The 22,437-nt window shown below is 38.9% G+C and overlaps 1 protein-coding gene across 3 annotated transcripts; it reads left to right on the forward strand.

Annotated features, from left to right (window-relative positions):
- The first annotated feature begins 1,602 nt into the window (after window positions 1–1,602).
- On the forward strand, window positions 1,603–21,467 carry RRM2B (ribonucleotide reductase M2 B (TP53 inducible)). 3 transcript variants are annotated; one of them, XM_012723097.1, is made up of 10 exons: window positions 1,603–1,805; window positions 5,182–5,322; window positions 8,070–8,186; window positions 8,843–8,976; window positions 9,372–9,466; window positions 11,327–11,460; window positions 13,567–13,671; window positions 14,813–14,926; window positions 16,099–16,280; window positions 19,699–21,467. In XM_012723097.1, the coding sequence occupies exons 1-9, from the start codon at window positions 1,758–1,760 to the stop codon at window positions 16,249–16,251; spliced, it is 1,041 nt and encodes a 346-aa protein (XP_012578551.1). In that variant the 5' UTR covers window positions 1,603–1,757; the 3' UTR covers window positions 16,252–16,280; window positions 19,699–21,467. The 3 variants fall into 3 exon arrangements, with proteins under 3 accessions (XP_012578551.1, XP_004679743.1, XP_012578552.1); XM_004679686.2 differs by lacking the exon at window positions 19,699–21,467 and having other exon boundaries at window positions 16,099–19,328; XM_012723098.1 differs by lacking the exon at window positions 19,699–21,467 and having other exon boundaries at window positions 1,792–1,869; window positions 16,099–19,328.
- Window positions 21,468–22,437: the final 970 nt, after the last annotated feature.

A 22,437-nucleotide genomic window follows, 5' to 3' on the forward strand; every position in this document is an offset into this window, starting at 1 on the left:
GTCTTGAAGAGACGAGCATCCCCTCGCCCGTCGGCTTGTGAGAAGCCCCAGCTCCCACAGGGAAGGCGGCAGCAGGCCTGGGGCTCCCGGGCGGCTTCCCCCGGCCATGGCCATGCCGGCGCCATTCGCTTTCCTGGGCTGGGTGTGGTCTTGTTTCCGGGCGCAGCAGGCTACCTCCACCGGCCCTGCGCAGCCGGGGAGGACGGGCACCCGCCCTGCCACCCCAGCTGGGAGTCAGAGGCCACCCAGCAGGAAGCAGCCTCCGTAGTGAGTGCGTGCGTGGTCGGGGGTGCACGGGGCCCAGAAGCCAAGAGCCCAGCGAGCTGGCAGGGGCCGGGGGGCAGTAGGGGCCTCTCTGGCCCGCCTCCCATGGGCTGCCCCAGCGTGGCACATGCTCACAGGCTGCAGGGCCCTGAGCTGGGTGGGTGACTGGCGGGCACCCAGGAGAAGAGACCAGGGAGAAGCGGAGAGCAGGATGAGGCTGAGGGGAGAAAGGCCCCTCTGCAGGGCGCTGCCCGCAGTGTGAACAGGCACGCGGGAGGGGAAGCGGCGAAAGTGGGTGGGGCAGCCCCGCCATGACTCCCCCAGGCACCTTCATCGAGTGCTGCGGTAACCTCCTCGCCACAGCCCCAGAGCAGAGGCTGCTCTTACGGGGGCAGACGGGGAGACTGAGGCCCCGAGGCCAGCACCTGCCCAAGGCCTCAGGAGAGTCAGTGTGGCACTGCCTCAGCACAGGCAAGTGGACACCAGGCAGCTGCAAGTTTCAGGCGAAGATGCCCCACTTAGCAAGGGGGCCCAGAGTGCGTCTCGCCCGCCCGGCAGGCACTAGGGGCGACGCCTTTGGGCCCGCAGCAGCGGAAGTGAGGAGAGGGCTGGGAAAGGAGGGCCAGCCGAGGGTGCCCGCGGGCAGAGCCCGTCCCCGCAGAGGAGCCCAGATGCTGGGCTGGCGTGGCCGGGCGGGCGCGGGAGCCTGTGGGTTTGGGTGCTGGATTTGTGCACTTGAATGATCCCCTGTGCCTGTAACCCTGCGCCGTGTGCGTCTGGTGGCAAAAGGAGGGACCTGCTGGGGCCATGGCCGCTGGGCTCTGGGCTCGGCCCTGCCGGAGCTGGGGGTGGGCGGGGCTCAGCCTGGCAGGGGGTGGGGGGCTTGCACTTCCCCCTAGGGCGTTTCCAGCGCAGGGTGGGCGTGATGGCATGTGGTCCGGCTCAGATGGGAGGTGCGCTGGCCCAGGTTTCTCTGGAGGACTTGAGCGCGCCCATGGGTTACCTTGGGCCAGCGCCTAGTCCCCGCATCCTGCCTGCCCAGCGCTGGCGCACTGGCCTCCAGAGATGGCCGTGGCGTCACCCCGCGTGGCGCGTCCGGGTGGCCTTTCCGCGCTTAACCGTTGCCAGTTTTCTAGTTTGGAGTTACCAAGTCGAAAGATGTGAACATTTGGAGGTTCTTGAGCGATTTGGTCAAGTGTATATGTGACTACAAGTGTATATGTGACGTGCGGACAGTGATTTCTTTGTGTTGTGAGCAGAGCGGCAGGCCAGGGCGCGTGGCCTAGGGGCGGGGCGGGGCCAGGGAGCGCCGAGAGAGGCCCTCAGTGGGCCGGCGAGTAGCGTAGTGGGCGCAGTGGATCTGGGCAGGGCGGGTCTCTGAGCCGGGGGGCGGGGCGTACCCTGTAGACCCGTGGGCCACCTGGGTCGGGTCCTAGTTGGAGGTGGCCTGCGGCGCTGGCCTCAACTACCATAGCTCTGGCGGAGTCTGCGCGATGGGCGACCCGGAAAGGTCGGAAGCGGCCGGGCCCGAGCTGGTTGAGGTAAACGTTGCTGCTCTTCCTCTCCGCCGCAGCGTCACACCTGGCCTCTTGGTTGCAGGTTGCGGTGGGTACCTTTTAGCGTGCAGGTCTGCTGCGGGAAACTACCCATCGCGGTCAGAGACCTGGTGCAGGCCCGACCGCGAGCCCTTGTGCTGAAACCTGGTTTCTCGGTTGCAAGCGCCTGGGAGGCGGCCCCCGGGGACGGGTGAGGAGCGAGCGGGTTGCAGCTCCTCTGCTAGGCTCCGAGGTCAGCCTGGGGCCGAGCTCCGAGGTTTCTGGCGCGGCCAGGCGTGCCCTTCCTTTATGTGACCGTTACACGGTTCCCGTTCTGCCCTTTTCTGGAACCCGGGTCTGGAAACAGACGAGGAACGAGGATAGGTACTTCTGCTGGAGAAATGCACCCTGGCGCTGGAATGGTTAACGGGAGTTGGAGGACGCTTTTGGGAAACCCACCCTGGTGCTTGGAATGGAGACCGTAGGTAGAAGGGCGACTGGAATCCTCTTGATACGGAAAACAGTCATGTTCCAAGGCCAGTTTTGTCCAAACTGGGCTACTTAACCGAGGCTTTGAGCTGTCACTTTGTTCACAGTGAAGTGCGACTTTTTTGCAACAGAGGACTAAGCAAAATGTTTTATGTAAATTTCTAAGGAAGTTGTGGGTACTGAGTGCAACCTAAGTTAACGTGTTCATCCTCTCTGGGTTCTGATTATTGCAAGTACATAGTAAGCAACGAAACCGGATTTATTCAACTGTAGGGTTGCTCAAATTAATGGCTTTGTAATGTCATTGCCCTGTTATTTTGCAATTACTTCTCTACCGTTGTGTGCTAGAGAATTACTTTGTGTTCTTACCTGGAGCCGTTTGCTGTGTGCAGTGTCTTTGATTTAATAATTTCAGAGCACAGGGACTCTTGGTTAGCCCTACGTTTCTCTAGAAAGTAGATTACAGATTTGAAATTTTATTTTGTTTCTATTATGTAAACATTAAATAACAGATAGTAAATATCCCTCAAATTTTCTGTTTTGAAGCAGATACTTTTAGTGCCAAATTCCCCCACTTCATGGGACATATGTGGTTTTTGTTTGTTTGTTTGTTTGTGCTAGTAACACCAGCAGTCACTGAGACTTAAGACCCAGAAATTAATTTTTATTACCTCTCTCAGTGATAGTCCCACAAATTCAGAGGTAGAATTTTAGTTCTTCAGTGACTTTCAGTAATCATCTAGTACAAAGATTTTTTTACTTGGAAATGCAATGATGCTTTAAGTACTTTCTCTAGGTACTGGGCAGCATGATTCACCTGCCTCAGAACACTGGGAGTACTTTGTAAAAAATGTAAATTAATGACCCACAGGCCAGACACCATGACTCAAAATCTGGAATGGGTCTGAAACCACATTTAAAATTTTTCTTTTATTAGGTAACACTGGTTTACAACACTGTGCATCAATATAGGTCAATAGCTGCACACCCCCTGAGATGTATGTTATCACACCAACACCCCATCAGAGCCCCTTACTCAAGGCTTCCCCCTCCCACCTTTCTCCTGTATCTAACCTCCTCCTCTAGCAACTTTAATTCTGTAGGAGACTGGTTTAAACAAATACTTCAGGTGATCTTAGTTACATATTTTAAGAAACACTGCTGTAAAGAATTTATAAATGAATTTGAAATGGATATCCTGGTTTGTAGATTTTATATTTGCAGATGGGCATCTTCTGAGAAAGTGGACCATCCAGCCCATAGCTTTCCTCAAGTTTACTATCAAAATCTAATTGATAGTTCCTGCTTTCAATGTAAGAAAGTTTAGGCCACAAAAGGTTAAATAACAGGCCCAGAACCACACAGCTCAGTAACTGAGCTAAGTTTCAAATCAAGTTCATGCTCCTAGGCCAGTATTTGGTGGGACAGAAGACTGAAAATGTAATGTTCAAATAGTGTATGATGATGACAACATCCTAATATCCTGCTTCACCTCCTGAGGAGTACAAGAGATGAAAGGCAAGCAAATGAAAGTGGTGGAATTGGGACTGGGTGAAGGAGAGACCTGGTCAAAGGCCAGCCTCCATCAGGGCATGGTGACTGCTGGCTGTTTATTGCCTGGTTACAAACTCTCAGTGGCTCCCAGGTGTGAGATGTATTATATAGCAATAAAGACCAGTTGTTAAAAAAACAAATTTTGTGGAATTAGGTGCAAGCAAGACAAATAGAAAAAGATTAGGAGGAATCATAGAAGAGACAAGGCTTCTGCACACAATTTGCTCTACCTTAAATATGTTAAAACTAGAGAGTGTTATACAGCTAATTATAGTGTTTTATGGTGTTTATGTTAGAAAGACTGGGGATTTCAATCAGTATGCCAGGTCAACAACAACAAAAAATCTTTTGCCACATACCAGATTAGTAAATGAATATAAATTTGTTTTAAGTTAAATCAAATATTTAAAGACATGTATAAATTTCTTATGATTCCTTAGTTTAGTCAATTTGCAACGACCAGTTCGTATCACTTGGACTAAAAGCCTGTACTGTATTCTTGTTACTGAAGCTTTTCCTTTTTGTTTAGTTTTGAACAACAACAAATGTTGGTATTAACTCCTGAAAAATAAACAGAAGTGGTCACAGTGAATTTGTTTTTAACTGCTAGTCTTTCCCACTCCTAGTATTCTTCAGTTAAGCAGAAATAGTTCTAACAACTTTCATGTGAGGTCATCCAAAAAGAAAACCAACAACCTGGACACAGGTGAATTCCTGTATACAGTAGAAAAACACTTCTGTCATTGTTATTACTATTTTAAAAGGATGAAGACATCTAAAAGTGAAATTTTAATTGTTTTTCGGGCCACAGTGTTCTTTACAATACACCTGGAGGTGTTTTCTGCCTTTTTTCATCTTCTCCTTTTGGCCCTCCAGACTTAGAAAATTACTTCCAGCAAAAAAAAAAAGGTAGCTTATTATAGCAGCTTAGATTATCTCATGCCAGCACTTGTTTTCTGAGCAAGGCACTAAAGGAACATTTTGTCCGGAAACTTAGAATTAGTCCAATACCTTGACATTTTTGCATCCAATTTTGTTACTTTCAAAGTAACAATAACAACAGTATGTTTTGAGTGTTTTTAATGCACCAGGCTGTTTACAGCATTTTCATCACAACCTGTGAAAAAAGTATTTTACTGTTGAGGAAACCCAGGCTCAGAAAAATTAAGTATCTTTTATGGTCGCAGCTAACCAGTTACTCTTAACCTGCTTAAGCATTCAACTTAGGCCAGCTGGCCGCGACACCTAAGCTGTTGTCCTGACTTCACAGATGTGTGGTTAGATTTGAATAAAGAGAAAGTGTCTACAATGAAATGGGTGTTTCTGCTTTATTTTTCAGAGATTATCTCCAGATACCAATGAAGATGAAGAGCCACTCCTAAGAAAGAGTTCTCGTCGATTTGTCATCTTTCCAATCCAGTATCCTGATATATGGAAAATGTATAAACAGGCACAGGCATCCTTCTGGACAGCAGAAGAGGTAAGTGGTACCACCTTCATCAGCATTCATGTTCTCTTGTACAGCGTTAACCTGTTACAAGGTATTGACAATTTTAATTTAAAGCCACACTGAAGATCAGTTTATAAGCTAATGTTTCACATTACTAACTTTGGTGTTTCCCAAGGTCTGGTGTCTAGACTCCTATATATAAACACATTTCCTGCTACAAAAAAATGACATCTCACTTTGCTAGATTTTTACTTTCTATATATTTTATTTTATTTTTTAAAGATTTATTTATTTATGCTTATAGAACTGCGGTACAGGCCAGAGTGTGGTGGGTGAGAGCATTCACCAGAGACAGAGCGGGGAGCAGAACAGGCAGCTTCACAAAGTACACTGCTGAGGGGAGCAGCGGGCGGGTCAGGAGAGGTCTGCCACACCATGTGGGTCACCTCCCTGGCAGGTGATCACCTGCTGCAGGGCTTCAGAGAGCTTCATAATGCGGTGCTTTAACCCATTGCACCACCAGGGAGAGCCTTTCTATGTATTTTTAAACAGACTGGTTTACTTTATCTTAGGGTCAGCAGAATATATAAAATTACAGCTATAACCAAAACAGAGAGTGAAAGCATTAGGGACACAGCTCTCAATAGAGACTTACCTGATCGCATAGGAGCTGTCTACAGAGACTTTTCTGCCCAGCCAGTGCCCTGCTTTCTGAGCCTGCCAGGCTGAATTCACAGTGCATCTGCTAGTCTAGCCCTCAACCACAATCTCAGGCACAGCTGTCTCAACAGACAGGACAGCTGTAGAAAGCTTTCTGCTAGCATGACATTTTCTACCTAGGAAAGGAGTCAAACATAGCAAATTAGAAAATACTTGCTGTCTTGGAAAGGATAGTTGGTCTTACAAGTGGCTTGCTCGGTAGTCTAGTTGAGCCCAGATAGTTACTTTTGTCTTCCTCTTGAATATGATGGCTGATACCTGCATATCACTCTTGCTCCATGTGTTTTTATCTATATGGATGCATGTATCTTTTTGGATAGCTATATTTGGATCCATCAACCTGCCTCTCAGTTATTCCATAGTTATTCTGGCTCTATACATGTAGACACACACAGTCAGTAATGCTGGCTCTGGGTTCTGACTGTCTGGGTACAAATGCTGGCTGTTTACTAACTGTGGCACTAGGAGGGTTACTTGCCCTCTCCTGTATCCTCATTGGTAAGCTGGGCTTCTAGTCCCTGATTCATTGGGTTGTTCTGAGGGTTAAAGAGGTCTTTAGAACATTACATGGCACTTAGTAAGCACCAAACAAAGTAAGCTATTTTTTTTGCTGTAAAAAGTTACTATTTTTATTACATCTCAAACTTTGAGTAATGCCTTATAAGTATTTTTTAACTAAAATTTTTATTGAGGTGATGTTGATGCATATTGTTGCCTGTATAATGAAAATATAAGGCCCCCTTTTGCCTTAGACTGAGGTGTTGTTACCTTGCAGCACCCCCTACCAAAGCACCAGTGACCCTCTTCCATGTGCTTCCCTCCCTGTTTCGCTCCTGCCTCCGCTCCTCTACAGAATGGGGTAGAGTACCACTAGCTATCAGAAAGTGTCAATTTTGAAGATTCTGTTACACTAATTTTATCTACTTACCCATCCTTGTTAGTTTATATTGTCATATAATTAACATTTTGTTAAATTATAGGTAACATGTAATGAAACCAAATGAAAAAAACATAGTATTTTCAAATTAGGTCATAGTACCAGGTACACCTGACTGCTTCTGTTTGTGGTTTTTAGAGTTTTTTTGTGTGATATGGTTAAGAGAACAAATGGAGCTCACAGGTGGCTTTATCATTCATCATGCCAAAAGGTACTTGTAGTACTTGGGTTTCTTGAATTCATCTGGAAATTGTTTGCATCTTTAGCAAATATAATGTATCTTGTACTTTGTGTAGAAAACGCCAATTTTTAAAAAATTTAATTATTTGGTAGGCATTGTCTTAAAGGGAAGTCAAGCACATTTTGAATTCCACATATTTTTCATTTGAACAAGTTGTGTAAGTTATTATAAAGCCTACTTAAATATTTTCAAGACAAAAATGTCTTCAAGGAACATTTAAGACTGTTTTTAAGTTGTAGCTTCCATAAAGTCTAGAGTGGGCTCTCTACTAATCCCAAGGACTGAGTCTTTTTTGGAAACATCTTTGTTTATTTTTTCATAACCCACCACCAAGCACCCAAAATCCTCCACCATATTTCGTTGTGCTCTCCTCTTCCCCTGTTTTTTCCCTCCTCTGCTCCCCTCCTTAGTGGCTCAGATCTACAGTCTGCTTTCAAGGGTCAGTCTTATAATCTGTCTTTGTCTTATCCTCTTGTTTATTTTCTCTACATTCCAAATATAAGTGAATCTATTCTACATTTATCGTTCTTCTTCTAGCTCATGTAGAATAATTCCTTCCAGTTCCATGCATGTTATGGCAAATGGGGCCTAAAGCAATCTGAGATCAGTTATAAAGGCACCAATCCCCTAACCACTTCCCAAAAACTTTACTGCAACCTTCATCACATTGGGGATTAGGTCTCAACATACGAATTTTGAGGACATGAAACATTCAGTCTATAGTCTATATATTAACCTTTTTTCTGCAGTTCTTACTGTTAACATATTTTACTGCTATTGAAGTATCCCTCCCTAACTATGAGATGGAAGTTAGTTTTCCAAACACTTTGAGAAGAATTTAACTCCAAGTTAAAATTTGTGAAAGTCTTTTTATTTCAGGTTGACTTATCAAAGGATCTTCCTCATTGGAACAAGCTTAAATCAGATGAGAAGTATTTTATCTCTCACATCTTAGCCTTTTTTGCAGCCAGTGATGGAATTGTGAATGAAAATTTGGTAAGATTTTTGTTTTACTTTTATTCCCATTCAGTAGTTAAGTGGTGGTAATGACTAGTATAATTAAACTGAGCCTGTAAGATGTCTAGAAAGTGAACCAGAAGAAGCTTATCTCTTGTTAGAGGAAAGGATACTTTCTGTCACTTGACCTGCAAAATATCAAGCACAGTAGCAATGAAACCATTAAACCTTAATTTGATTTTTTTCCTTTAGCTAGTAACCCTAATGGAGAACTTAAATAACCCTCTTGAGCTCTGTAACAGAGGGCTGGATTCCAGCTTCCCGTTTTTAAACTTGTATTACAGATTGTATGCTTTCTATTTAAAAATAATAGAAAGTATGGACTGATCATGAACTGAAAGGGCTTAAATAGATCTGCCATTGGGAGAAAAAAGTGACTTAATGGTTAGTTCTACAAAACAATAGTTACTTTTGATCGATGCTCTAAACTACAGTTGGCATTATAGGCAGTAGGTTAATGGTTATGAAAGATTGTGTTAGGAGCTCGTTTGTTGTGGGAGTTTGATGGTAAATGATCCAACCTGTTTGTGGCATGGCAGGCAGCTTGTAAGTGACAATTCTGATGCCCGTGTTATGATTTGCAGTGTGTAATGAGCCCCGACAGAACTGGATATATTTTTTCCTTATGTTCATAGGTGGAGCGCTTCAGTCAGGAGGTGCAGGTTCCAGAGGCTCGCTGTTTCTATGGCTTTCAAATTCTCATCGAGAATGTTCACTCAGAGATGTACAGTTTACTAATAGACACTTACATCAGAGATCCCAAGAAAAGGTATTACTGGGATTTTATTTACAGAGGTTTTACTATTGCTGGATTATGTTATGTGAAGAAAACCAACTGTTAGAGAATTATTCAAATACGGAATCTTAGAAGTATAATGGTTTTCTACTGTTGAATTAAAATAAATTATATAGAACCTGTTATTTATAGAGTACATTCTGATTATTTAAATTTAGTAAATTTTATGTCAGACCAGATCCAAGTTATAAAGTTTGAGTTTTCTTTTTATTTCGATACTTATGGGCATGTTAAAATTACAGACGAACTAAAGGTCTTGTAGTTTATTGTAGAGTTATAATTATCATCTCTGAACAATATCTATGAAAATGTATCCCAGTTAAGAAAAACAAGTAAATAGCTTTGACTGCATTCTTTTGTTTTAACAGGGAATTTTTATTTAATGCAATTGAAACTATGCCATATGTAAAGAAAAAAGCAGATTGGGCTTTGCGATGGGTAGCAGATAGAAAATCTACTTTTGGTATGTAACTTGAATTTATATAGATCACATCAACCTCTGATTACATTATTCAATTTTTTTGTGGTGTGACTACCCAGTACTGGTCAAAATCACAGTGTGCACCCTTAGTAGAATCCTCATTCCTAATAATTGGAAACTAATGATAAAGTAATATGGAGCTGTTATCTATTCTGTTTAATAAGTTGAACATTGGATGTTTAAGATATCAGTGCCTAGTTAGAAGAAAATAAGAGTCAGTCACATAGACTGGCAAGAATTGTATAGCAATTCCATTTTATATCTTCTTTCAGGAATGTTTTTATTTCAGGGAGTTAAAACATTTTTTTCAGGGAGCAAATATGTAGTTTCACTCAGCTAGGGCAAGAAACAGTTTATATAAGTAGGCTTATTTATCATACATAGATCAATGCAAGCATCCTTCTTGATGGGTTGAGATTCAATAACGTTCTTTCAAGTAATGTAATTTTAATGTAATAGTTGCTGAGTAAATAGTTGTTAAATGTAACTAAAATATTTAAATATTTTAACAACGGAAGTATTTCTCTCAGATCTATTGAAATAGATCTCATGATTGGTGCTATTTCTGGTTTCATTCATTATTCTTAATGGTTTGCAATCAATACGCAGTATTTCAAATACTTGCATCAGCATTCCCTTACACTCTTAAAAAATTTGAGGACCACAAAATGCCTCTATTTATGTGAGTTATTGATATTTCCATACTAGAAATTAAAACCAAGGACCTTAAAAATATATATCAACACAGTTGTAAATAGCAATAGCCCATTATATTTTAACATAAATATTTCTGTAAAAACACTTTATTTTCTAAAGAAAATTAGTGAGAAGAATGGTAGCTTTACATTTTTACAAATGTCTGACTTAATAGAAGATAGCTGTATTATCTCTGCTTCTGTGTTCACTTGCAGTATGTTGTTTTAGGTACAGTAATGAAGAAAATCGAGGCTTCTTTAGATAAGTAGTTAGAAAAGGTAATGGGAGCATTTTGCTTTTCAGATTATTAGGATATCATGTAGCTTTTGAGAAACAGCACTATATGCTCCTGAGAGTATGGTAGAAGAAAAGGGAGTGTTTTAGTGTCTTTATGAAAACAGTTTTGTCTTGGTGGACTTCTCAGGTCGGTGGCTGTCCAGGGCCACGTGTTGAAAATCATGTACTGTGAGGTTGGGTGTGCTTATAGGTTATCAGGGAAGAAGCATATGTTTGCACTGTCTCCAGTCCAGTTTGAGAATGTGAAAAGGAGTGGATATCTTTATATGTATAAAAACCACCTGGAGATTTTGTGGGGGCTGGGGGGAAAGAAACCCTGCAGAATCTTGGTCTTCACCAGAGAGTGGCTTAGGAGGCCCAGGTGGGACTGAGGAGTCTGGATTTTATACCCACTTAATACTCTCACAAATGGTTTGAGAAGCACATTTGAGAACTACTGGTTTTAGAGAAAAAGAATGGAAATACCAAGTGTTCAATATGTGTGGAAAAATGTTAATACAGACTTGATGATGGGAAAATAGAGAAAGCTCACAGAAGCATGCATTTCATGATACTATCAGAGAAGATATCAATATGAAAGATCTCTCCTGTCCTATCTGCTGCACCCCTCCATAGTATGTTTTGGTCAGTCAGCCTGTTCTGCTTCCCACTCTGTCTCTGGTGAATCCTCTCACTAACTCCCCCTTCCCCACACATTCACACCCCTGACCCATACCCCAATTCCTGTATGCATAAATAAATAAATAAATATTTAAAAAATATATTTAAAAAGCACACACATATGTATATATTTGTGAGCTTGAAAATATCTGCAATATATATTTCAGAAAGCTATTTTATGTCTTCCAGGGGAAAGGGTGGTAGCCTTTGCTGCTGTAGAAGGCATTTTCTTCTCTGGATCATTTGCTGCTATATTTTGGCTGAAGAAAAGAGGTCTCATGCCTGGACTCACTTTTTCCAATGAACTCATCAGCAGAGATGAAGTAAGGAATGAAGTATTTTTCAATTTTATTCATATTTGTATTTCGCTTATTTTTTTGTCCTATGGAAAAGGCTTATGTGACACAAATATCCTGGTAGTTAAAAGAAAGGAAGTAGCTTTTTCCTTGACTTTTTGGGCACTAGATTTTCCTCCTACCTCTTGTACCATTCTTACCCTTCATTCTCAGTGTTCTCCTGCGTTCCCACCTCGGCCTCTCTCCTTCACTGTACATGACCTCTTGATCCAGCTCCTTTATTCCTTTGGGATGACCTGCCATCTCGAGCTTATAACAGGGCTTCCCTCAAGAGTTAAGGCTCAGAGCTATCGCCTCCATGGAATGAGTTTGATCCCCAGCCAGGGAGGTGACCCCCATGGCGCAGCAGATCTTTCCTGTCTCACCTGCTGCTCCCCTCAGCAGTGTATTTCAGTAAATCTACCTGTACTACACCCCATTCTGTCTCTGGTGAATCCTCTCACTCCCTAGCACCTCTGGCCTACACCCCAGTTCTTACAAACACACACAAAAAATAGATACTTATAACAACCAAAACTTTATATTTGATCCAGACATTTTTCCTGACTCCAAACGCTTATATTCCAATGTATGTTAGATACTCTCTTCGAAGTCTCCACAGGTGTCTCTAAACCTGATATTTCAGAAATCAAACTCAACATCTTTCTCCCTAAAGATGATGTTCTTCCTTCTTTTTTTCCCTGCCTCTTTGAATGGGGTTACCTTCTTGCCAGTCATCCAAATTTGATGTTAAATTACTTCTTTTCTTTTTTAAACATATCCCTGCTTCCTCTTCCATGGCTTACAATATTGTTTGTTCTTTTTTTAATTAAGAAATATTAATTTACCTTGGTGTCAGCCTCTGTTGATTCAGTTCAGAATTACATCATCTTTCTATGTCTCTGGACTAGCTCTTTTTTGTTTTTACTTTTTAAACTATTCTTCTGTCCTTTAAGAAAAAAAAAAGGACCCTGATTATTTATTATGGACTGAATCTTCTTGCTCTGTTCTCCAATTATTGAAGATTCTATACCCATTCTTGTGCTTATATAACCTTTCTGTTCTCAGGGTAATTCACAAATTACTTTCTTGGTGTTATCTGTAATGCCATTTCTCTTTTATACATCTTCAGAAGGTATTCTTAATTTTGTTTCCATTTTTACTATACCAAATTCATTTTTATTATTTATTTAAGATTTATTTATTTATGCATACAAGAACTGGGGTGTAGGCCAGAGGTGTGTGTGGGGGAGGGGGGCTGGTGAGAGGATTCACCATGACAGAGTTGGGAGCAAAACAAGCGATCTACTGAAATACACTGCTGAGGGGAGCAGTGGGGAGACAGGAGAGGCTTGCTGCACCTTGGCTAGGGATCAAACTTGTGCTGCAGTAGTTGGCGATAGCTTGATAGTGCTCTCTTTAACCTCAGTGCCACCAGGGAGTCCCCCCCAATTCATTATTAAGCTGAGATGTTCTTATTTAATATAAACAGTGTCTTTGAAATTTTTGAGTTTTATATGTCCTTTACTTTCTTTAACATTTTTTAAAAACTGAAATAAAGTTGGTTTACAGCACTGTATATGAGTTCAGCATATAAGGTCAGAGCTCTTTAGATATTTGTTCCTGCCTCACACCCACCCTTGAAGCTCTGATATTCTTCCACCACAGTCCTTTGGGCCCCTCAACATTTACTCTAAATCCCCAACCTCCCCTTCTGGTAACTGCAGTTCTGTAGTGAGATTTCTAGGGCTATCTGTTCTTGCATTCGTGTTTTTAAAATACTAAAAATGAATGAATTTTCATTTTGGCAAGTTGTCTCTCTCTCAAAATGGTTTTGTTGTTGCTGTTAATTCCTCTTTCAAGTTGATGATCTAAGATTTGCTGTTACTAGAAAATTTCTTTATAGGTTGTCATAATTGACTTTTTAAGGAAATTTGAAGATAAGAAGTATCTGGCCCTATTTATCCTTCTTCCAGCTTCCAGATGTTTTATGTTGCATTCCTAGAACCACCTTTATATAATGCCCAACAGAATCACTGTATGGAAATGACTGCCTACAGGCTCTCTGACTCTCATGCTTTTCTTCTCTTGCAGGGGCTTCACTGTGACTTTGCTTGCCTGATATTTCAATATTTATTAAATAAACCCTCGGAAGAAAGGGTTAGGGAAATCATTGTTAATGCTGTTGAAATTGAGCAGGTAAGCTGGGGAACTTCTATAATTAGCACTTCTCTTTCTTTGATGTTTGTGCCATTATTATACTAGACTGACTCATGAAATTGCCATTTTGTGAGTTGAAACAAATAAATATCAGCCATTTCACATGGCCAATCTGACAGCACCAATTTGTAATATATTATGGTTGTGTCAGCATATAATTTGGTTTATGCTGGTCTTTATTACACATTAAGGTTTCATGTACACTTAACTGTTTCAGGACTATTTTTTCTACTCTCATTGGTCTGTTAGATTTCAAGTCATAGCAATTATTTTAATTATTTAGTTTTATACTTTAACCACTGGAGGGCAATGATAATTTGTTTATTTTGTATTCTAAAATCTAGCAGGATGTCTAATTTGAAGTCTGTACCAAATGCTTATAGAATGAATGCATAAATGACTTAGTGAATAGAAAACAGCGTATTGCATGTAGAGATCTCTGACTAGAAAGACCTCAATTTCCCAGTAAGGATATGTTTTTATCATTTGAAAAAACTAGGAAATAAAAAAATTTCTTTTAATACTGCACAGTATAATATGCATAATTTTTCTATTGGGAGGAAGAAAAGGATAAAATGCATTTACCTATGTTCAGTTGTTTGTGTGCTAAATCTAAATGGTTAATGTTTTTATTTTTCCTTTATTAACACGTTACTGTCTTTTTTAAAATATAGTTGAGGTTCCATTTATCTTCTAACCTATAGGTCCACTACTTTTTGTTTTTCATTTTCCTTTTAAAATATGTTTTCTCTCCCAACTCATCCATGTACATGTTCCCCATAATAATCACAGTTGAAGAATTTTTTTCTATAAATTTCAAATAGGACACCTCCTTTTTCTGCTGAGACAGTTTATAAATTTAAGTCTTATATGTGCTGCTTCTCAAATCAGTAATTTGAGAGTTTCAGTTTGACTAATTATAAATATTAAATCATGTGAGTAGTAATACCCTAACCATTTAAAAATAAACGCACATTGTCATGTTGAAAGAATTTGTCCTAGTGTACTTTTCTTGATGAGCTTAGTGATTTAGAAGATTAGTAAAACTAGAATCTCTTCTTAGTTGGAAAATGCATATTCATTGTTCTTTGTCCTTAATCTGCCTTTGTTTATTCCTCAGGAGTTTTTAACAGAAGCCTTACCAGTTGGCCTTATTGGAATGAATTGTGTTTTGATGAAGCAGTATATTGAGTTTGTAGCTGACAGATTACTTGTAGAACTTGGATTCTCAAAGGTAAACTGTTTAAAATGTATTGCTACAGGTTAAAATATTTTAGTCAAATAAGCTCACTATAACATTATATTTAACTGAAAGCACTTGCAACACACTGGTCTGTTTTTTTTTTTTTTAAAGATGTATTTATTTATGCATACAGAGCTGGGGCACAGGGGTGGTGAGAGGATTCACCAGAGACAGAGCAGGAAGCAGAACAGGCAGATCGATGAAGTACACTGCTGAGGGAAGCAGGGGGTGGGTCAGGAGAGGTCTGCCGTGCCATGTGGTCACTTCCAGGGCAGGCGGGAATTGAACTCATGTGGAAGTGGCTTAGGCTTCTCAGTGCTGTGCTTTAACCCGCTGCGCCACCAAGGTGGGGCCCTCTTTTTTCTTTTTTAATGTTACTTTCTCTTTTTAAAAAATTTAAAAAATAATAAGTTTATTTTTACATCATTTTGTGCCTTTTTCCATCTCACTTGTAATCCCCGTGGGCTTCCCATCACCAAATCACCCTGTGCCATCACCATAGCCCAGTGCATTTCCCTCCCCAACTGTTTTTGATCCCATTTTCCCACCCCACTCCCATAAAATGTCTCTGGTATATAGCTGTTCATTATTATCATTATTTCCTGGTCTGTTACACTCCTGCTATGAGTGAAACCATCCTGTATTTTTCCTTTTCTTTCTGGCTTATTTCACTAAGCATGATATTTTCCAGCTCCATCCATGTTGCTGCAAAAGGCATATGTTTTTTTTTTTTGGTTGCTGAGTAATATTCCATTGTGTATATGTACCACATCTTTTTAATCCAGTTATCCATTTTTGGGCATTTGGGCTGTTTCCATGTCTTTCCAATTATAAATAAAGCAGCAATAAACATGGGGTGCAGGTATCTTTTTGAATCAGTGTTTTTGTGCCTTTTGGAAGGATACCTAAGAGTGGGATTGCTGGGTCATATATACGAAAGCTCCATGTTTAGCGGCACTGCCCAGCAGTTTTCCATAGTGGTTGTACTAGTTTGCATTCCCACCAACAGTGCAGGAGAGTTCCTTTTTCTCCACATCCTCGCCAACATTTGTTGTTGCTAGTTGTTTGAGGATGTGCCATTCTCGACTGGATTATTAGTTGGTCTTTTTGTGGCATATAATTTGGCTTTTCAGCGCCTCTAACAACATTTCTTTGCTTTTCAGGTTTATCAGGCAGAAAATCCCTTTGATTTTATGGAAAACATTTCTTTAGAAGGGAAAACAAATTTCTTTGAGAAACGAGTATCAGAGTATCAGCGTTTTGCAGTTATGGCAGAAACCACAGATAATGTCTTCACCTTGGATGCAGATTTTTAAAACCCTCCTCATATGTAAACCTCTCGCTGGTAAAGTGATTTTTTCTTTCTCTCTTTTTTTTAAGCCTGCAAATATCTTCTTTAGGGAACAAAATTTTGCTAAAAAGGAAACCCCAAACCAATTGTAGTCAAATTGGATTTGTTTAAATACACTTTAATTTTTCTGTTTAACAACCAAAGTTTGATCTAAATGCTTTTGTCACTAAAATGTGATAGTATGTAGTGTTTAAGAACATGGAGGAAGGGCCAGATATAAATTTGATATGCTATCCTTTCTACTTTTGTACACTTCTTGACACTTCAGTCTCTCTAAAGCTCAGTGTACTTATCTTTAAAATGAGCGTAATTGTAGGTAGTAAGTTCATAGAGTGTATATGAGGATTAAAGTGTTAAATAAGCACTAAGCCAATACCACCACCACTACTAATATCACTACTTACTAATAGTGCTAATTGCAGTGATATGATACAATGCTCCTATCTCCTCAAGTAATTGTGACTCTACGTCCTAAGATCTAGATTTTTCTCTTCTGAATGTTTGGGGAAGAACATATAGATTTCCTTTAAAAATATATTTCTCATTAACACAGTCCAGCCTCTTTGGATTTTCAGCATGCTATAAAAGAAATTTAGTTTTTTAGTTGCTTAGGGCAGAATGCTTATGGAGAGGAATCCAGGAAGTTGTCATGGTAGCTGACTTAGTAGGTAAGATGATTCTGATCTGTCAGAAATTAAACAGGGTAGCCATTACAAGACCTAGCCCAGGACACTTAAATAGTTATTAGCCCCTCTAGGTACTTTATGGGGGAGGGGGAGAAGAAATCAGATAAGTCTGGAAAATACTGTATACCCTGTTCCTCTGATATGCACAGTTGGTATATCATAGGCTGAGAAATTTCGCAGTGTGCACACTAACTTCTCCCTGCATATGCCAGACCTACTTAACGCAGGTTTGATTTCTATCTAGTTAATACCTCTGCTGACCATTATTTCTCAGAGTGGAGTTTGGAAAGGGTTGGCTTGGAACCATTTTTACACAAACAAAAGACTGGACTAAGCAAGGGAGAGTCTGGTAAGGGTTATTGAGCCACTTTAGATTTGGGCCAAGCTGCATCATGTAACTGTGAACGACCTCAGTTGTGTTTCTTTCATATGTTTTTAAAATGTGTTTATTCTCTTCTAAGATAGAGTTCTTTTAATGGAACTATGTGCACTGCATGATAACAGAACATGAGGGAGATGTCAGTCTCTGCAGAGGAGTTTAAAGAAAGGTCAGGAGCTGAGGTCTCTGAGAAGTCTGCCCCTTCTTTATTATTAGGAAGAGTCAAGAGGTAACCTGAGACCCAGAAAATAATGTGGTTCCTTACTCACAGCAAACTACTTTATAAAATCCTAGAAACAAAAATTTAGAGATTTTTCTCTTTGCATAAATGTTTTTTTCACTCTCAGCTGTCTAATTGATTACAACTGGGGGTTCTAAGTGGATGCAAAAAGAACAGCTATTTATTGGAAAGAATATCAGAAACCTTGAGATTTTGGGGCCTACAGTAATGCCATTTATCTGTTCCATGCTTCAGAGTTTGCCAAGGGTTTTTACATCACCTTATTTGCTCTCACAATAGCTTTAAGTGCTTGACAGAACAACTCATACTGAAATCCTACAGATGGAAAGAGTGAAGTTTAGAGAAGCTAAATAACTTGGCCAAGGTCTGCTTATAGTCACTGTATAACTTTTCTTCTCTTTCCTAGAAGTTATATTTCTTATATTTAGTACTTTGCCATCTGTCTTTATTTGATTTTGCTGATTTCTTCATTAAAGTATCATAACCTTTAATTAAGGTATCATCATAAACCTTAAAGTGTTAATATATTTAGGCAATATATTCAAAGGTATTTATCTGCTGATGTGCAAAAACTTAACAATTAATATTGATGATATCCATAATGTCAGAATGAAAGGAAAGAAGTTTTATGGTGCATGTTTCCTTTGTTTTGAACATGAATCTTTTTCATAGGTAATGACCTTCATTGGAAGGCAATTTATAATAGTAATAGACATAACTATCATAATGAAGAAGATTTACAGTCAAAATACTGGAATTTAATACACTGGTTTATTTTCAATATTTTATATGCCTACCCAGGCCTCTGGGTTATATATTTATTTATTACAGTTGGTACTTTGGCTCTTAATTCTTTGAAATCAAGTTGTGGAATCTTTTACACTATTATCTTGGCGGTAAAGAAAGGCACTTTTTATGTTTACCAATTTTTAAACAAATATATTTGTATCATTGCATATTATAGTTCTATTATAGATGGCCTTTATTAAAGGCGTTTATTGTATCTTGTAGAATCATTGCTTGGAAGGAATTGGGTTGATCCAGTGCTTTCAGACAGGGTTATTTTGCTATCTGATTCTATATAAAAATAGACATTATTTTACAATATAAGTTTACCCTAGTTATGTCTTAATATATGAAATTTTTGACTCATTTTGGAAATCTACATTTTTTTCTTCTTTTCACTGGTTTATTTTTTTCTGTTCATGAAAAAAGAGATATTGAGAAAATAGCAGTTTGCATACTTTAAAAACTTGGTTTACATTTAAATATGCTAACTTTACTGTCATAGAATTATAAAATTTCATTTGGTATAGATTAAACTAAGAGCCAAATGTTACTAATTTACAGTGACAAAGAAAACTACTGATGCATGAAAGCTGTGTGAAAGTCAGTTTAGTCCTCTAATCAGGTATTACTTTTTCAAATTAAGTTGAGTAGGTTGGTCACCAGCTCAGGAACTCTTCCCTGGCAGAATCTGTATGTGTGGCATGGAAGTGATATTTGTATATTTTTGTTTTAAATAGTTTTCTCCTTTCTAAGCAGCTATAGTTTTGAAGGAAAAACTTAATAATCCTAAGGATATAGACAGAAAGGATTTAAGCCTTCAAATTTAAAAGAAAATACAATGGAAGACTGGAGAATAATTATTTTTTTGTTTAGATAAAAATATAGCAAGTCTTTTTCTAAGTTCACAGTATTCTTACACATTTGACTCTTTTACAGATATGTTTTGATTTTTTTCAAATGTCTGGTCATGTATCAAAGTTATTTAGTTTCTACTATGTATATATAAAACTTGTTTATTTATATGTAAGAAGGTAAAAATTAACATGCCTCCTGCAAAAATAACATTGTGGTCAATCACTCGAATCTTGCATATATAGAATTTGGATTTCATACAAAGCAATGTTTTTTTATTCTTTTTAATGTTCACTATGTTTAAATAAATTTAATTATAGTTGCATTTTTTGGTGTATGTTCATTTTTAGTGAGAGTATTTGTTTATAAATATAGCCATCCCTAACCAAGAAATGTATATATGTTCTGATATTCCTTGCTTATGGATTAGAAGAATTAACAGTTAAAATGATTCTTTATCCAAAGCAATACAGATTCAATGCAATCCATATGAAAGCTACAATGACATTCTTCAAAGCAGTAATACAAACATTACTGAAGTTCATATAAATCAGAAGAGACCCCAAAGACCCCAAAAAGCCAAAGGAAGACTGACAAAAAAGAGGAAGAGTGGTGGAATCATACTTCCAGAGTTCAAACAATATTAGAAAGCCACAATAATTAAAGCAGTATGGTACTGGAACAAAAACAACATACAAGCCAATGGAGTAGAATTGAGAGCCGAGAAGTAAACCCATGCATCTATGTATTCTTAATCTGTGCCAGAGGAGCCTGGAGTATACATTGGAGAATGAAAGTGCTCTTCAATAAATGGTGCTGGGAAAAGTGGAGAGCCACTTGCAAAAGAATGAAACCCATTATCTCACAGCATATACAAAAATTAAGTCAAAATGGATAAAAGACATGAATGTAAGATCTGAAACCACAAAATATGTACACTCAATATTTTCAGTCTGTATTTATCTTTGGGATTTAGATGGGTCTCCCGGTGACAGTGAAGAATTTAGTTTTATCCTCTGATCCAGCCATTCACTCTGTGCCTTTCAATTGATGATTTCAGGCCATTGCCATTAAAAGAAATTATTGATATCTAAGTATTACCATTTTGCTATTTGTTTTCTGGTTTGTTCTCTTTTTCTTCCCTGGAATCTGTAAGTTACCTTTATGCAGTATTTGGATTCTGTTTTTATCTTCTTCTTTACTTCTCCTAGGTATTTTTGTTCTGTGGTAACCATGTGACTTATGCATAGGATTCTATACTTATAACCTATCTCTTAAATTGAAAAGAAATTAATCTTGAACTCTTTACTCCAGTTCCCAGTTTTTTCTTCTTATTTCTTCTGTTTTTGGAGTCTTGTTGCTTCTTGGAGAGGTTTCTTTATATTTTATAGGAGTCCTCCAGGGGTTTGTTTTTGACATCCTGTTATCATGAATGATAGTTTTTAACTTACAATAGTAAAAATAATATGCTTCACTAAATCTTGAAAATTTTATTTTATTTCCAGTAAAGTAATAAACATTGGTACATACTTTATAGGGTTTATAGTATATTTTTGCCCTCATATCATTCCAGTCACTTCAGTGGTTCACTAATTTTATGAGGAATTGCTGTAACATAATATTAAGGAATCTGAGACTCAGATTACCATACTTACCCACGGCCATACAACTAGTGCCAAGTAGAGATAGGACTCCAGCCAGATGTCATGCCTTTAAATCCTTTCTTTTCATTCAAATTTCTATTTCTGCTGCTAGTAACATACTCTTCCTAGCACTCTTCATTGGCAGATACATGTTTGAGTTTCATTTGTTCATCTTGAAGACCTACAGCATGGCATACTGGCAATTGTGTTTGAGCACCACTTAATGAAGTTGGAAGAGAGGGTTTCACTGCTAAGATTTTGCTGCAGTAAAATAATGTTTGAAGATATCAGAACTGCAAGAGCAAATGATCTTGTTTACTACTCATATTGGAAATAAATCTTTGAAAAATATTTAAGTAAAAAGTAATTTCAAAGTATTAGGTAAAATACAGGTGGAACTTGGAATGTCATATCCTGATAGTGGTTGCATATGACAAATTTTGGAAATATTAAAGCATGTCTCAACTGTCTAAAATGTTGTGAACTGTCCAGTTTGGAGTTCTCAAAAAAAAAAAAAAAGTCCCAAATTCACAGTAATAAAATGGTTTCAAATAGACACTTGTTTTAACTTGTTTAAATTCTAGAACACAAGCCAACACCTGTCTCTAATTCCTGCCACCTGTTGGTTTCTGTCTTCAGGCTTAGAGTCTGGAATCTCCAAGGACTTGCATTGTTCTTTACACAGTTTTCTTAGTGTCTTAACTCACTAAAGACAACTTCCAGTATAATCAGCCATTATATCTTTGAGAAAATAGGCTTGTAAAAATGTCTTCCAAACATATCTCCTGTGTGCCATACAATTTACCAACTATTCCACTCTAGGAATTCAGCTTTATTAGCTATGTCAATGGGGCAAAAATTTTGACAAAAAATTTTCATCATTTTGGATATTCACATCCCCCACACCTGACTCTGCCCTCTGCTACTGCTACCTATCCACTGGGAGGGTCTTTGTGTCCTTTTCTCTATAATCTATATTTGGCAAATGATACATTAAAATTTTAATCACTTTAAGGTGAGGACAGTGTTCTTTATGTTTGGACTCTTCAGGTGCACAGAGTAATGATAAGTATTTCTTCAGTAAATGAATGATAGGTCAAACTAGTTGGGTCATGAAGTCTATATCATCACAAAAAAAAAAAACTGGTAGCTAGAAACTGTCATTTACAGATCATGTGAGTCACATATTTTACAAAAAAAAAAAAAACAAATTACCTGTGCTCACACTTCCCATGCCCTCTGCCTTCTCCCCATTATCATTATATACTTTACTTTTTCAAGACTTATTTCTCCTGTTCTTTGCATATGAATTTTTTTGTGGAATTATATTCCACAGATGAATGAAACCATCTGCTATCTGTCTTACAATTTGACTGATTTCATGCAACATAATCACCTTGAGGTCCATCCATTTTGTTCAAATTCCACCATTTCATAGCTTCACAATTTCTCTGTCCATCTGTTGAAGGGTCTTGGACCAGTCCTATTACTTGGCAATTGAGAACATTGCATCTATGCAGATAGAGTAGATGCATTTTGGGCCCTCCCTGGTGGCGCAACG

The sequence above is a fragment of the Condylura cristata genome, unplaced genomic scaffold (genome assembly GCF_000260355.1).
Source record: "Condylura cristata isolate star-nosed mole 26May11 unplaced genomic scaffold, ConCri1.0 scaffold00009, whole genome shotgun sequence".
In the NCBI taxonomy this organism is placed as follows: Eukaryota; Metazoa; Chordata; class Mammalia; order Eulipotyphla; family Talpidae; genus Condylura; species Condylura cristata.